The 15,538-nt window shown below is 55.7% G+C and overlaps 2 protein-coding genes across 4 annotated transcripts in view; both read right to left on the bottom strand.

The window, feature by feature from the left end:
* Nucleotides 1–4,654: 4,654 nt before the first annotated feature.
* On the bottom strand, nt 4,655–7,383 carry MYL7 (myosin light chain 7). Of its 2 annotated transcripts, XM_059075097.2 has the most exons (7): nt 7,087–7,383; nt 6,736–6,849; nt 6,473–6,548; nt 6,035–6,139; nt 5,576–5,654; nt 5,312–5,360; nt 4,655–4,830 (listed from the first exon to the last, which is right to left on the bottom strand). In XM_059075097.2, exons 1-7 carry the CDS (start codon nt 7,303–7,305, stop codon nt 4,729–4,731), a joined length of 744 nt encoding a protein of 247 aa, XP_058931080.2. In that variant the 5' UTR covers nt 7,306–7,383; the 3' UTR covers nt 4,655–4,728. The 2 variants fall into 2 exon arrangements, with proteins under 2 accessions (XP_058931080.2, XP_066899170.1); XM_067043069.1 differs by lacking the exon at nt 4,655–4,830 and having other exon boundaries at nt 5,132–5,360.
* Nucleotides 7,384–9,218: 1,835 nt separating this feature from the next.
* Nucleotides 9,219–15,538, bottom strand: part of GCK (glucokinase) — a 56,515-nt gene continuing 50,195 nt past the window's right edge. The window contains exons 8-11 of one of the 2 annotated variants that reach the window (XM_067043067.1): nt 12,648–12,831; nt 11,341–11,496; nt 10,574–10,807; nt 9,219–10,315 (exon numbers count right to left, since the gene is read on the bottom strand). In XM_067043067.1, the coding sequence (XP_066899168.1) occupies nt 10,171–10,315; nt 10,574–10,807; nt 11,341–11,496; nt 12,648–12,831 (719 nt within the window). In that variant the 3' untranslated portion in view covers nt 9,219–10,170. Of the gene's footprint in view, nt 10,316–10,573; nt 10,808–11,036; nt 11,168–11,340; nt 11,497–12,647; nt 12,832–15,538 lie in introns of those variants that run through there. The other variant, XM_067043068.1, reaches the window with a different exon arrangement.

Here is a 15,538-nt window from a genome sequence, read left to right as displayed (position 1 = left end):
TAAACGATAACTCTCCATTCCCCCTACCCTAGCCCCTGTTAACCTCTAATCTACTTTATGTCTCTGTGAATTTGCCTATTCTAGGTATCTCATATAAATGGAATCATACAATATCTGTCCTTTTGTATCTGGCTTATTTCCATTAAAATATCTTCAGTGTACATCCACGTTGCAGAATGTATCCGAATTTCATCCCTTTTTATGGACAAACAATAATTCAGTGTATGCAAGGAACACATTTTGTTTCTTCATCCACTGATGGACACTGAGTTGGGTTGTTTTCATCTTTTGGCTGTTGTGAACAATGCTGCTGAGAACGTGGGTGTACAAATATCTGTTTGAGGCCCTGCTTTCAATTCTTTTTGCTATATACCCAGAAATAGAATTGCTGGATTAAATGGTATTTCTATGTTTAATTTTATTTATTTATTTATTTTGTGGTACGCGGGCCTCTCACTGTTGTGGCCTCTCCCGTTGCGGAGCACAGGCTCCGGACGCACAGGCTCAGCGGCCATGGCTCACGGGCCCAGCTGCTCCGCAGTATGTGGGATCTTCCTGGACCGGGGCACGAACCCGTGTCCCCTGCATCGGCAGGCGGATTCTCAACCACTGCGCCACCAGGGAAGCCCGATCACATAGAATTTTATTTCTCTTCTTGTGGACAGGAGGTCTAGGTGTTGTGTGGTGCCCCCACGTGTCAGGTACCCAGCTGGGTCCAGCTCACACCCCCCCAACAGCCCTGGGGGTTGTATGCCAGGAGGGGAGGTAAAGAAGGGCACACATCCGTCTCTTAAGGGCAAAACTGATATCCACTGGGTCACACCTACCAGCAAGGAGGCTGAGAAGTGTAGACTTTACTCTGGGGCCAGAGGCTGGCAATGAGGAGTCCGCCACGTGTGGCCCTGGAAGGTACCTCCACAGTGCCTGGTACAGGAGTGCTCTACAAGCGTCAGGTGCTGTTCACATCCAGACCTGCCTCTCCTTCACAGATGAGGAAACCGAGTCCCAGAGAGGGAGCAGGGGTCGTTCAAGGTCACTCACCTACACGGTGAGTGTGGCCCCCTGACTCCCAGGCCTGCTCCTTTGCCGAAGAGAAGGCCTCTCCCAGCACGGTGCCTTCCTTTGCATCTCCACATTCCTTGCCTTTCAGACCAGAAGAGTCTAGAAGGCTCACTGCAAAGAAGAGGCAAGTGTATGTAGACTTATTATTTGCTAGTCTCTCCAGCGTAACTGCATCCTTACTGCAGTGAAATCAGAGCAAAGCACCAACACTGAGATCTCTCGGATCCTCTCAGTAACCCACACTGGGGGACTGGACCTCTCAGCCTGCTGGGAGAGGGCCTGGACCAGAGGGTGGGCGAGGTGGGCTGTGGGGACAGTGACAGCCATCAGACCCTGTCAGCTAATTCTCCGGACAGGCCACATCTTCTGGAGAAGCAGACGGATTGCAGATTTCTCATGCCAGGGCAGAAGTGATAAAAGAGCCTGTCTCTAGCTTTATCAGTGCTGTCAAAATGGCTAAAGAAAGAATGTGAGCCCTGCCTCTGAGATGGGGTGGAGGCAGGGCAGAGACTGGGGCCCAGGCTGGGGGCTGCACAGTCTCAGGATAAAATTAGAAAATACAGCAAACAGGGGCCTGGATCCACCCTGACCGTGCGCTGCACACATGGCCAGCCCGGTGAGGCCACTCTGTCCCCACCCTCCCATCCCCCACTCCCCACCCCCTCCAGCGAGGCTGAGGCTCTGGTGGGATGGAGCTTCAGGGCGAAGCTGGGGTGATCATTCAAAAAACATCTCGTGCCACCCCAGAAAACCTCTCCACCAAAGTCACAAGAAAGAAGACAGATGCGTTACTGAATAAGCACGAAGCCAGGACTCTGGGCTCATCACAGAGATGGCAGAGCAGGAAGTAGTCTCGCCCCTTTCGTGCCAGTTCAACCCATCTGTCCTCGCCCTCAAGAGAAACAGAAACCAGTCCTGAGTGAGAGGCCTGGCAGCACTGTCTGTCACACAGCTCACCCGCCGCCCAGCCCGCCCTGCCCCACTGGGACTGAGGGGGCCACCTGCGTTTGCTAAACTGCCTTTATCTGGAGGAAAAGCAAACTTCTCATCTCTTTACCACTGGAAGCAGGCTTGCAAGCCAGGCCATGGAAATCAGGCTCCTACTGCCCAGAGCATCTGGGCGAGGGGGGTGCAACCTCTCTCCAGAGAGATGCCCCCAGGTTCTTGGGAGATGGACCAGCGTTGCCAAACTGGCAAGAGGCTGATTTAGCTTTTAAATAGATTTACACACACACACACACACACACAAAGAAGGGAAAGAACTCACAAGTTTTCTAAGGGAAGTGCTCTAAGGAAGGGGAGGAGAGTGTTTACTCTTTTTGCATCAACGAGTATTAACTTTTTCTCATTTTTAATATGCATTTTCCCTTACAGCCATCTCTACTTGCACCACTCAAAGCCCGAGGGACTCAGCAGCAGAGCGGGCCGGGCCTGGCTCAAGGCCCTCCTGCGGGTCTCACTGAGGACACTAGCCTGAGACAGCTGCTCCACGAGCTCCAAGGAACTGCTCTGAAGAGGAAGGGGAGAAGCCAGTTCATATACGATTTTTTTGGCTAGGAAATACATGTAGTCAAGCATACATCTTGGTAAAAGATTACTCCTAGTCACAAAGAACAGACATCTCAAGTGAATGATTCTAGTGCTTTTCAGTGTATGGGAAGATGCAGGAATCAGGGGTTATTGGAATCCTTCCTGAGACATGCATCTAACTACCTAGGGGCCGGTTATCCAAAGCACAGAATGCTTCCTCCTGTCTCCCATCCGGATGGCGAGCGACTGCAGTGGGCTGTGACTTGTAGAACTGGGTGGTGAACGATGCTTTTTGTTCTTTGTTCACACACCCATGATCTTTTTGGTCTGTTTCAGTCTTTCACAACTTTTCCTTGAAGAGGCTTGAATTATAAAATCATCCCTTCTTTTTAAAAATTAATTAATTTTTGAACTTTATTTTTTTTAATATTTGGAGCTTTTTATCAGTCATTTTTCTACAGTTATCATGGTTTATTTTATTTATTTTTGACTGCATTGGGTCTTTGTTGCTGCACCGGGCTTTCTCGAGTTGCAGCGAGCAGGGGCTACTCTTCCTTGTGGTGTGCGGGCTTCTCATTGTGGTGGCCTCTCTTGTTGTGGAACATGGGCTCTAGGCATGCAGGCTTCAGTAGCTGTGGCGCTCAGGCTCAGTAGTTGTGGCTTGCGGGCTCTAGAGCGCGGGCTCAGTAGTTGTGGCACACGGGCTTAGTTGCTCCGCGGCATGTGGGATCTTCCCGGACCAGGGCTCAAACCCGTGTCCCCTGCACTGGCAGGCGGATTCCCAACCACTGGGCCCCCAGGGAAGCTCCATTCCTTACTTCTTGAAATCAGTTTGTTGAACAAGCAGAACTCATGAGCTAGAATCATAACACCTGCTTGATGCTTGACCTTTGTTTTTGCTCTGTGTGTGTGTGTGTCACCAAGTCCTAAACACTGGACTGCCAGGGAATTCCCAACACCTGCTTGATCTTGTTCACCCATCTTCCCGGCAAGCATGCTGCAGGGGGTAGGGGGCAGAGTCGGGGAGGCTGCCTGTTTTCTGGATGAAGACTCAGGCAGTGCCATGACGTTTGTGATCACGAGTAAGTAATAGAAAGGCCATGATAACCTTAAATCTCAGTTCTCAATGTAGTAATTAAAATTGCCAAGTCCCAGGTAAACATCAAAACTGAACACCTCTCGGGTGAAATGCCTTTCCTCTTGCTTGCCTTCTGGAGGGAATGTGGTCAGTTCCTCCTTTCTCCCTCACCTCCTCCCACCTCCCCAGCTGGGGGATTGCAGCAGGGCCTGGAGGGAGGGGAGGAGGGGAGGCAGAGAGCTCTTACTCGGTTTCTGGAAGGACTTCCTGTGTTCTGGGTCTTGCCCAGGTTCAAGCTGTCTCTCTCCCCACTGCCTCTTCCCTCCCCCTCCCTGCCTTGGGTGCTCTGGAGGTTGCCCTGCTCCCCCTCCCATTTCCAGGATGAGGCTGGGTGCCCCCCAGCTCCTGGTTTCTGTAGGTGAGGTGGGGAACGGGACACCAACAATGTCCTCCAGAGACACCCTCTCCCTCTCTCTGGCAGCCTGATCCTTTCACCCCTGAGGCATGAGGCCAATTCTGGAGTATTTCCCTTTGGAAGTCTGAGTGTACTCCAGCCCCTCCTTTGGTGACACGGCATCTCACCTGTTGTGTTTTCAAACGGGTCCCTCAGTGCCTTTCACACAGGGCCCAGCACAGCACACGCGCGTGCAGACAGGCCCACCTGAGCCCGCGTGCAGAGATGGAGTCCCAGGAGGGCAGAGTGCTTGGGCCATTGGCGGATGTTTGCTGAGCAGAGGCCCATCGCGTGGCTCTATCCGGGCCTGGTGGAGACGGGCATAAAGCTCTGGGTTTCCTCTCCTAGAGGAGTGGCCCTGGGCACCCTTGCAGGCCTCAGCGTCCTCATCTGTAAGCCGGGCACATCACGGTTCATATGTCACGGGACGGTGTGGGGTGAACGGAGGGGGCCGGGGAGGGCCGGGCTGGTTCTTACAGCGGTCCGGGTGGCGCCCCACCCATCTGTCACAGACAGGCCGCCACTGCGGGTCTAATTCGGAAATAGCGTTTATTGAGGTGTCCCCACAGGCCGGCCCTCAGTCCCAGCCGCCAGCGCCTCGGGCTCACTCCTCCTTCTCGTCCCCGTGGGTGATGATGTAGCACAGGGACTTGTAGTCGATGTTCCCGGCCAGGTCCATAGGCGTCAGGGCGAACATTTGCTCCACCTGGGGAGGCACTGGTCAGACGCCGCCCAGCCAGGGCGTCCGGGGGGCCGGTGCCTGTGACCCGAGGGAGGCCTGCGACCCTTCGCCCCGCCCCTGGGGCTGTACGCTGCCCCTTAGCGTTTTCAGCCGGAGGTTGGGGCAGGGGTGAAGGGTGCCGTGGGTCACAGGGCCCACCCTGGCCACGGGCCCGGCCCCCCCTCCCCCTCCCCCTCCCCAGTGTAGGAAACCTCTTCCAGATCCTGAGGTGCACCGCACTCTCACGCCTGGGCCTCTGCACACACAGCTCGCCTAGCCTGCACCCTCCTCCCTTTCTGATTCCACATCCTTCACCCTCCAGATCCCAAGAGAGATGGCACCTCCTCCGGAAAGCCGGGCTCTAAGCCCATGAGGGCAGTGGGTCACCGAGACCTCCCCAGGGCCCTGCGGGGTGGGGGCCCTGCGAAGGGGCCTGGTGGGGTGTTGAAGGAGCCGGAATCTTCACCTCGGCCAGAGAGAACTTGTCTGCCTGGGTCAGGAGAAGCTGCTTGAACCTGGAGGAGGTGGGGAGCAGTGGGGAGGGCCTGGCAGGGGCGGCCGATCCGGGAGGGGAAAATGGAGGCTCCCCTGGCCCGGGTGGCCACCCCCCCACCGAGGAGCAGAGAGGGCCCCGAAGTACAGGTAGCCACCTCACAAGGGGGCCCTCCGCCCTCCCTGCTTCGGTCCAACATGGCGCCCCCCCGGCACTCGCCCTGCTGCTCCCACTTACTCGTCCCTGTTCACCACGCCCTTGCCACTGGGATCAAACAGGCGGAAGGCGCTCAGGATGGCTTCCTCGGGGTCTGTCCCTGGGAGGCCGAGGGGGCCAGGTAAGCAGCCACACTGCCATCCTCCCGGTCCCACCCAGGAGGAACCCAGGGTGCAGGGGGAGTCCTCCAGTTCCAGAGAAGCGAGAGGGTGTTCCGACAGAAAGTGCCCCTCGGGGCTCAGAGGCGCCGGGGTCGGCCGTCCTTCTGAGATGGGTGAGGCTGGCAGGGAGACTAGGACTGGGATTTGGGACTGGAGGCTGAAGGCATATCTTCCAACCCCGAGACTTGGGGTGATCAGTGCTCATGGGTCTGGCATGCAGAGGTGGGCCCTACACCCTCTGGGTGGGATTCAGGCCGGGTCCAGGTGGGGTTCAAGCTCGCTGCCTGGCCAGGGGGATCCAGAGCTGCCCCAGGCTCACCGTTGAGCTTCTCTCCAAATAGTGTGAGGAAGACAGTGAAGTTGATGGGCCCCTTCCCTTCCTGCAGCATGGCATCCAGCTCCTCTTCTGGAACATTCACCTTCCCTGGTGGGGCGGGACGTGAAATGGACACAGGGACCTTGAGTGTCCCCGAGTAGGGCCTGGGCTGCCCCTCCCTCCTTCCCAGGGTAGAGAGTGAGAGGCAGCTCTCGGTGGGGGAGATGAAGTGGAAGGAAAGTGTGATGGCGGAGGTGGTGTGATGGGGGAGGGGTGTGAGAGGAGGGGGGAGGGGGAGCCGGGAGAAGAATACAGGCCGCGGGGCGCTGCCAGTTGCGAGCCTGCCCATCCCCTCTCAGCAGGCTCCCCCCGGCCCAGCAGCTCTGAGCCCGGACTCTGGAGCGAGCAGGGCAGGGCCGGGCGGGGGGTGGGCGTCCTCACCCAGCTGGGAGTAGGTCTCTCGAAGGTCCGACTTGCAGATGACGCCGTCCCGATTCTGGTCGATGCAGCTGAAGGCCTGTGAGGTTCGGGCCACAGACTCCAGGTGGGAGCAGTCCCCACCCAGGGGAGGCGGGAGGTGGGGGCATCCCGGGTGGTGGGAGGGTCAAGGACAGGGGCCAGGACCACCGACCTACAGAGAAGAGGGGTGTACTGGGGGCAGGGTGTCCAGATGGGTCCCAGGCTGTTGGGGGTAGGGCACTCACTTCCTTGAACTCCTGGATCTGGGCTTGCTCAAACATGGAAAAGACGTTGGAAGAGCCTCGCTGGGCCTGCTTGGTGGCCGCAGCCTTGCCCCGGGTGCCCGCCTTCCTGCTGGCCTGCAATACAGTAGGTGCGGAGGGGTCCTCTCCCCAGCTCCTCAAGGACTCCCCGCCACGGACCTCCCCAGAGCATTCCCGGGAGAGCCCGGGTCAGGGTCCTCTTCCTCTTCCTGTCCCTGGAGACCGTCGCTCCCGGCCCAACACAGGCACAGAAGTCACTGGCTCCGCTCCCCCAGCCCAAAGGACAGCACCTGGGGGGCCGCTGGCCTCGAGTCCCCCCCACCTGGCACTCACCATCGTCTCTCTCTGCAGCAGCCTGGTTGCTGCGAGGGGCCCACAGCCCCCTTTATGTCTCAGCCTTATCACCTGGAGCACACCAAATAAGGACAGGACGAGAGGATAGGCCCAAACTTGGCAGCCTCTGCCTGGGCTAGGGGAGGACAGGGCCCCCGAGCAGATTCCAGCCACGTTCCTGGTGACCTTCAGGCACCCCCTGCCCCTGACCTGTGACATCCGGGTGTCTACCCACCCTGACAGCACCGGGTGAAACACCTCCTGAGAGCCGGGTCGCAACTCTCACCGCTCTCGTGCTGAATCAGGGGCCCCTGGAACCCCACCTGACTGTCCTTCTTGCAGTTCCAACCCAGAACCCCCACTGGGCTTGGGAGGGCAGTTGGTGGTTCTGAGGATGGTCTCTGGCCTGAGACCCCTGAGGATTCCCAGAGGTTTTGGTGAAGATGCTCGGCCCTGGCCTCTGGCCCCTCTGACCAAGGGGCAGAAGGCAGCCCTGAGCTGGCTGTGACCCCAAACAGAGCCTCCGTGTGATGCTTTTGGAGCACGGAGCACTGCCTGGACCCCAAGCATCCCCTGGGATCCCCAGGAAAGCGGGTCATGAGCCCTTCCTGTGGGGCTCAACCGCAGAGTGAGGGGCCCGGGCTGCGTCTGCTGTGCCAGAGCAGCAGCCTCGAGGCTCCCTGCGGGGCCCGGGGCAGACAGGGGCTGGGGGGCCGGGGACCGCCCAGAGCAGGAGTGGGCTGCTGGCTGCTCCCTGAGCCCGGAACAGGAGATGGCCCCACCGGGGTGAGGAATGTGGGGAGGCCGGCTGGGAGGGCAGGGCTCTCATCTATCAGCCCCAATGTCCCTTTTGTATAGCACAGAAGTATCTTGTAACACCTCTTTTACTCTCCTGAAATGAAATTCATAGGCTATACAAGCTACCTCCATAGAGAATTGTAAAAAAAAAACCCAAAAAAAACCAAAAAAAACCAAAAAAAACCCCCCCACAACAATACAATGCCCTGAACCATAACATAAAGGACAACTAGGAAATAATTTATGGTAAAATGAGATCAAATACTGTAGCTGAATGGTGGAACACAAGTACATTACTACTGATAATGAAGCCATCAGATGCTCACACAAACTTCTGATGCATAATTTAGACTCGAGAGAACTAAAAAGATCAGAAGTAATTCCACATGGACCACATACCAGAAAATGAGAGAGCATCTCAAGGCGGATGTGACAACTCAAAATCACAACTTTGGGTTAAGTTCTGAATAAAACAACACAGTCATTCCAGATTTGCTGGACAGTTTCTCTCACTGAAAAGTGAGAGGAATACACACTACTATATACAAAATAGATAATCAACAAGGACCTACTGTGTGGCACAAGGAACTCTACTCAATACTCTGTAATAACCTAAATGGGAAAAGAATTTGAAAATGTATATGTATAACTGAATCACTTTGCTGTACACCTGAAACTAACACAACATTGTAAATCAACTATAGTCCAATATAAAATAAAAATTAAATTTAAAAAAGATAACATCCAAAAACCTGAAACAAAAAGTACGTGTATGTTAAAATCTTACAAATACATGTTCATAAGTAACTGGTCTTAGGCCCTAGTCTTAGCTAACTAGAATGAAATAGGCATTTCATTCAGGACCAAGTTGGAAGGACCACAGAAACCATGTGACTTCTAGTAATCCTGGCCCCCCACTGCAGTCACTGTCACAACCCAAGTAGCTCCAAGGGATCCCCTGTTGAGACCGACCTACAGCAGGACCAGTCCCAAGAACCAGCCGTCCCCCTTCCCAGAGCAGCCCCACTCCTTCCCAGGCACTCCCTTGGAGCTCTTGGAGACCTCAGAACCACACCCCGCATCCCACAGGCTGGTGGGCAGAGGTCCTGGGCTTGCCCAGGACCTCTGACCACCTCCCCCCACGCCACCCCATTCCTGTTCCTAAGGCCTCGTCTGTCACTCTTCACACTCCCTGGCATAGCTCTGTGGAGAGGATGGCAAATTCCAAAACATGCCTAGGCCTGCAGAGTGTCTGTGTACATGTGACCACGTCTATATGTTTATTGTCCCACAGTCTTATACACAGAGATCAAAGAATGGTGGACAAGGTCATGTTCTAAACTTTTAAAACTTTTAATTAAAAAAACCCACACAGTTCCAGGTTGGGCGTGGAGAGGTTGGTGTGGTACATGGAGGTCTGGTGAGAAGAAAGAGGCCTGGGTTGTCCCTTGGGGGTGTGCTGAGTGCTGCTGGGGTTTCTGAGTGCCCAGCGCCATGGGAGCCGAGGACTCGATCCCGGAGATGCTCCCAGGCCTGTCTGTGGGTAGGGGGACTCCTCCTCTTCCCGGGCCCCTCTGGGCAGGGGCTTTGGGGACTCTGTCTCTTGCACCTCCTGTGAGGGTCCATCCCAGAACCAGAAACCACTCAGGGATGGCAGGATGGGAGGGAAAAGGCTGCCATCTCCAGGCCTCGGGGTACCCACAGCCTCCAACATGGAGCTGGTCCCTTCCATTTCCCAAGCCTGGGTGATCAGCAGCTCCCCGGGGCCCCCTGTGGAGCCCAAGTCTAGGTCTGGCCAGGTCATGAGGGCTGCCTCCCCATGTGGGCTGGGTTCCCAGGGAATCCAGGCCATAGTAGGGTCCAGAGAGCACCCCCTTCCCAGAGCCAGGGCTGAGCGAGGCTGAAAGCTCCAAGAGGCAAGCAGTGCAGAAATGCAACAAAATCCTGAGTTAATAACTCCCCTCTGGGCCCTTGATTGCAGCAAGAAAGGTGAGGTACTTTGGGGGTTCTCCATTCCTGTTCATCTCAGCCCCCAACCCAGTCAGAGCCCTAGGGCTATCCTACCAACTGACCCTGAGAGAAGAGGCCTGCCCAGGGCCTCACCGCATCCCCAGAGAAGCTTTCCCCATCTCCTGGGGTGACAGCGGGGATGGGAGGCATCCAAGGTCCTTACAAGGAGAAGCCTCTTGACTGGACCAGGTTGGGGGGGACCTATAGGGAGTGTGTCCCCTGGGGCCCAGGTCTAGTAGCGGCCACAGCCTCCTCCTTGCCTTGCAGCCGTTATTCTCAGTGGCCCAGCATGCAGGCCTTCTTACAGGCCACCGCAGAGATCAAGGCCGCACCCCGGCCGCTGCCCTCCTCCGACTCGATGAAGGTGATTTCACAGCTGGGCGTCAGCCTGCGCACGCTGGCGTGGAACCGCTCCTTAAAGCTGAGCAGGGGGCAAGCGGGGCCGCGGTTAGTTAAGGCGCTTAAGGCAGGTCAGGGGGTAAGCCAAGGGGAACCTTCCCCTGAGTCTGTGGGCTTAGGGGGAGCGAGGAGATTAAGAATCCTTGGGACCTCGGAGAGCACCCGTTCCGGCCTGCATATCATAGATGGAGACCGAGGCCTGCGCTCTGCCCTTAGGAGGCAAACTCACAAGAGGGAGGCTGGACCCGGCGGGGAGGTGCAGACGGCCGAGCGGGCCCACCTGGGGTGCAGCTTGTACACTGAGCCGTCCACGCCCACGGTGATGCGCATCACGTCCTCGCTGCGGCTCTCGCGCATGCGGTTGATTACGCCCGCCAGCCCCGCGGCGCACATGCGCGCGGCGCGGGTGGACACGCTCTCGCAGGCGCGGCGCACGATGTCGCAGTCGGTGGCCGACGGCCTCAGCCCCAGCGTGCTCAGGATGTTGTAGATCTGCTTGCGGTCGCCCGAGTCACTGCGGGGCGGGGACAGGAGGGCGTTGCGGGAGGGTCGCTTGGTCCTGGACCAGCCCGATCCGCACAGCGGCGGCCTCTTCTCCCCACGCCCACCTCTCCCAGGCAAAGCACTTTTGGGGCTCGGGTTTCCGAGCGGAGCGAGTCTGACTCCGCCAAGGACCAGCAGTAATCTGGTCATTACTCCTCTCTCTAAACCCAGCGTTTCCGCCCTAACGTGGGTGACATTACCGCGCCTCGGGGCTGTTGTGTGAAGTGAGACGAGGTCCACAGCGGGTGGGGAAGCACCGAGAGGACGCCTGGTCTCCGTCAGCTGCCCGACGGCGGGTTCCCCTACTCCCGCCGCCGTTGCCCCACCCCGGAACCTTACGCAGTCCTGGGCTCCTGCCCCGAGTCCGGCCCCCTGACATCACCAGGGTCCCGCCCCTGCACTCTGAGCCCCTCCCGGGCCCCGCCCCCACGGCCCGTGGGTACGGGTCCAGGACCCCTCCCCGCGCACGCCACCACTGTACCCCACCCCTCGCCCCCCGCGCACCTCTCCACCTGCGACACGAAGCGCGTCTCGAAGGCGCCGCGCGTGCGCAGCTTCTCCGAGGCCTCCCCGTGGAAGAGCAGGTTCTCGTCCACAAGCTTCAGCAGCACGAGCCGCACCAGCTCGCCCATGTACTTGCCGCCGATGAGCTTCTCGTACCTGGACAGAGAGCAGCCGGGTCATCCCCAGCAGGGAGGTCCCCACGAGCAGGAGGAGGCCAGCCACCACCCCCAGTCACTGCCACGAAGAGGCCATGTGGGACGCTGTGACCACCCACCGCCTTGGCAAAACCGGGTTCATGCCCGTTCCTGCATTTATCAACAGGGGCTTTGGGGCCTTGGGAGAATGCTCTACTGTGGGGCCTCGACTCAGTCCCTCTGAGGCCATCCTCAGGAAGGACCCTGCGCTGAGCCCACTTGGGTTTTCCCACAGCTGTGGAACGAGTGCTGTTCTCATCACCCAGTGTCAGCTGGGGAAGCTCAGGCTTAGAGGGGCTAGTGACCAGCCTGGGGCAGGCCTCTGCTCACTTGCTAGGGCTCCTAGGTCCCTGCGCTCCTGGAATCCACGGAGTTGGTCCGGTGGCGCTAGTCTGTAAACCTCCGTATTTTCATCTTGTAGTACACTGAATACTACCGACCTAGTGGAGGTTTATGGGAGCCCGAGAGGAAGCTCATGAAAGAATTAGCACGTGCCTGGCGCGCCGCAGAAGGCGGCTGATAAAGGAGAGCCCTGACTCAGGACAAGCTCTGTGAGGGCTGGCTCTCCAGCTGTCTGCGAACCCACAGCATCCCCCAAATACTATGACTCATTCTGTGAACGTGTTCAGAGCTGTACTTTGGGGAACTCTGGGCTAAACCCAGTTAAGGTTGTTGGGGGCGTCTCAGAGCCTTCCTGTGCCAGGGGTCACCTGTCGGAAGCAGGGAGGGTCCCGCTCATCTATCCACAGACCCTCTTTTTTTTTTTTTTTGTAATCTTAGTTTGGCCACGCTGCGCGGCATGTGGCATCCGACCAGGGATGGAACCCACGCCTCCTGCAGTAGAAGCGTGGAGTCTTAACCACTGGGCCACAAGGGAAGTCCCCATAGACCCTCTTTTTAAAGACTAATCCTTGGCATCTCTCACTGTTCCCGATTCACAGAGGGGCACACGCGTACAAGCTGAAGGAAGAGAAGAGCCAGCTTACGAAGGGATTGTCAGTTTGCTTTTCCCCAGAGCTGTTTAAAAACAAGCCCATTATCTGCGGGTCGGCCCCATCTGCCGCCAGAGCGGGGCGGGGCCGGCGTGGGGGGAGGGGGAGGGGCGGTCCTTACAGCTGCTGGCCGGGGTTCAGGGAGTTCTCATCCACCACACGGTCGTACTCCAGCAGGAACTCGTCCAGCTCGCCCGAGTCCCCGAAGGCACCCCACTCGGTGTTGACACACATGCGGCCCTCGTCCCCTTCCACCAGCTCCACGTTCTGCATCTCCTCCATGTAGCAGGCGTTGCAGCCCGTGCCTGTGAGAGGCCACAGCGTCAGGCCCCACCTGGCGCCGCGCTTCCTGGCATGCCCCCTCTGCTGGGTGCGTCCCCCCGGCAGAAAACCCCGTGTGGCCCTGTCTTCCCAGCTTCCCTCCACCCCCAGCACTCCCTACATCCCCTGGACCAAAGGAAACCAGCTCTCCCAAGAGATGGAAGACCTGGGTTTGCTGTGTGATGTCAGGTAGATAAACCCAACTCCCTGGGCGGTTCCTCTTCCCCTAGAGGGGTTGGTAACACCTACTCCTCCTATTACCTGGGTAGCTGAGAGAAGTGAGGGAAAGAACATGTGTCAGAGTGCTTTGCCAATTAGAGATGGGTATGGCATGTTATGATTTTGTCTTCTCTATGCACCACCCTTGTGTTCTGGCACTTTCTAAGCATGTGTTTGAGCTTCTCTGTCCCAGGCTCTGTTGTGGGGAGGAGGCGGACACCCAGAGGTGAGTAAGTCACAGTGTGGGCCCTTGGGAGCAGCACACGGGCCACTGCAGGTGGGCCTGGCTAAGGAATTTGTAATTTGCAGGGTCCCATGCAAAGTGAAAACATGGGGTCCTTTGTTCATAAACTGAGAGTTTCAAAATGGTGACAGCAGAGCTTCAATCTGAACGTGACTGCACACCCCTCAAGCCATCAGGGACAGCAACTCAAGTCATGCCCACCTCACACCAGCAGTGGAGCTGCATGGAATTCAGGCCCAGTGATGCCAGGCCTTCCAAGTTTTTGTGGGGAAAAAACACAGAAATCCAGACTTTGATGTGGTTTCTCCCAATGTTTAGCTCTTGGTAATTATCATAAACATGTTTGTAAGCACATCAGGGCAGATGCAACCACACGCCACTCTGCCATCTCTGCTCCAGATGTGGCGAGCCCGAGGCAAGGGGCTGTAGAGCCCAGATGGTGGTGTCTTGGGGAACCAGAGAGAGCCAGGGGAGCACTGCCAGGGCCCCTGGAGCTCCTGTTTAGGTGTGGACTTAGAGAACTTTCCTATCAAACTCTTAGAGGAAAACATAGGCAGAACACTCTATGACATAAATCACAGCAAGATCCTTGCTAGAGGATCTGGCACCTCCTAGAGAAATGGAAATAAGAACAAAAATAAACAAATGGGACCTAATGAAACTTAAAACCTTTTGCACAGCAAAGGAAACCATAAACAGGACCAAAAGACAACCCTCAGAATGGGAGAAAATATTTGCAAACGAAGCAACTGACAAAGGATTAATCTCCAAAATTTACAAGCAGCTCACGCAGCTCAATATCAAAAAAACAAACAACCCAATCCAAAAATGGGCAGAAGACCTAAATAGACATTTCTCCAAAGAAGATATACAGATTGCCAACAAGCACATGAAAGAATGCTCAACATCACTAATCATTTGAGAAATGCAAATCAAAACTACAATGAGATATCATCTCACACCGGTCAGAATGGTCATCATCAAAAAATCTACAAATGATAAATGCTGGAGAGGGTGTGGAGAAAAGGGAACCCTCTTGCACTGTTGGTGGGAATGTAAATGGATACAGCCACTATGGAGAAAAGTATGAAGGTTCCTTAAAAAACTAAAAATAGAACTACCGTATGGCCCAGCAATCCCACTACTGGGCATATACCCTGAGAAAGCCATAATTCCAAAAGAGTCATGTACCAAAATGTTCATTGCAGCTCTATTTACAATAGCCAGGACATGGAAGCAACCTAAGTGTCCATCAACAGATGAATGGATAAAGAAGATGTGGCACATATATACAATGGAATATTACTCAGCCATAAAAAGAAACAAAATTGAGTTATTTGTAGTGAGGTGGATGGACCTGGAGTCTGTCATACAGAGTGAAGTAAGTCAGAAAGAGAAAGACAAATACCGTATGCTAACACATATGTATGGAATCTAAGAAAAACAAAGGGTCATGAAGAACTTAGGGGCAAGACAGGAATAAAGACACAGACTTACTAGAGAATGGACTTGAGGATATGGGGAGGGGGAAGGACAGGCTGGGACAAAGTGAGAGAGTGGCATGGACATATATACACTAACAAATGTAAAATAGCTAGTGGGAAGCAGCTTCGTAGCACAGGGAGATCAGCTCAGTGCTTTGTGACCACCTAGAGGGGTGGGATAGGGAGGGTGGGACAGAGGGAGATGCAAGAGGGAAGAGATATGGGAACATATGTATATGTATAACTAATTTACTTTGTTGTAAAGCAGAAACTAACACACCATTGTAAAGCAATTATACTCCAATAAAGATGTTAAAAAAAAAAAAAGAACTTTCCATCCGAAAGGTGAGAATGGAAGGAGGAGATGTGAGAAACTAGAGAGGCAGAGAGCAGGCCGCCCACCCCTTAGGACATGTTCATGCAATTGGAGATCAGTCCTAAGAACACAGAAACCCTCAGGGCTGGCCCTGAAGAGGCCGTGGAAGCAAACAAATTTAATGCTGACTTCCTGGGAACCAGGGCCCAGAGAGTCCAGGGAAATACCCGCTCGCCTGTGTGTCCAGTAAACACTCCTCAGTAAACACTCATTGTAAGGCTTTGGGAACTTCTGGGAAAGGCCCTGGGTTGGTGGGAAAGGGCCACCGGGGCCAGTGCTGCCTCCTTTCCTGGTACCTGCCTCCACTTTGGGCAGGGCAGACGGCTGCCCCGGGGTGTGGTAAGACTGTCCAGGGAGGGATGACACTA

Source organism: Kogia breviceps, chromosome 9, assembly GCF_026419965.1.
Source record: "Kogia breviceps isolate mKogBre1 chromosome 9, mKogBre1 haplotype 1, whole genome shotgun sequence".
Classification (NCBI taxonomy): domain Eukaryota; kingdom Metazoa; phylum Chordata; class Mammalia; order Artiodactyla; family Physeteridae; genus Kogia; species Kogia breviceps.
The sequence above is the reverse complement of the archived record's forward strand: the minus strand, read 5'-3'. Positions and strand labels throughout refer to the sequence as shown.

Bases quoted from the DNA above. Each gene is read 5' to 3' on its own strand.
- MYL7 (XM_067043069.1), bottom strand. From the start codon at position 7,305: ATGTCACAGGTCAGGGGCAGGGGGTGCCTGAAGGTCACCAGGAACGTG. The intron at 6,140-6,472 runs GTGAGGACGCCC...CCGCCCCACCAG, and splicing joins AGAGACCTACTCCCAGCTGG to GGAAGGTGAATGTTCCAGAA. The intron at 5,361-5,575 runs GTAAGTGGGAGC...CACCTCCTCCAG, and splicing joins GGCGTGGTGAACAGGGACGA to GTTCAAGCAGCTTCTCCTGA.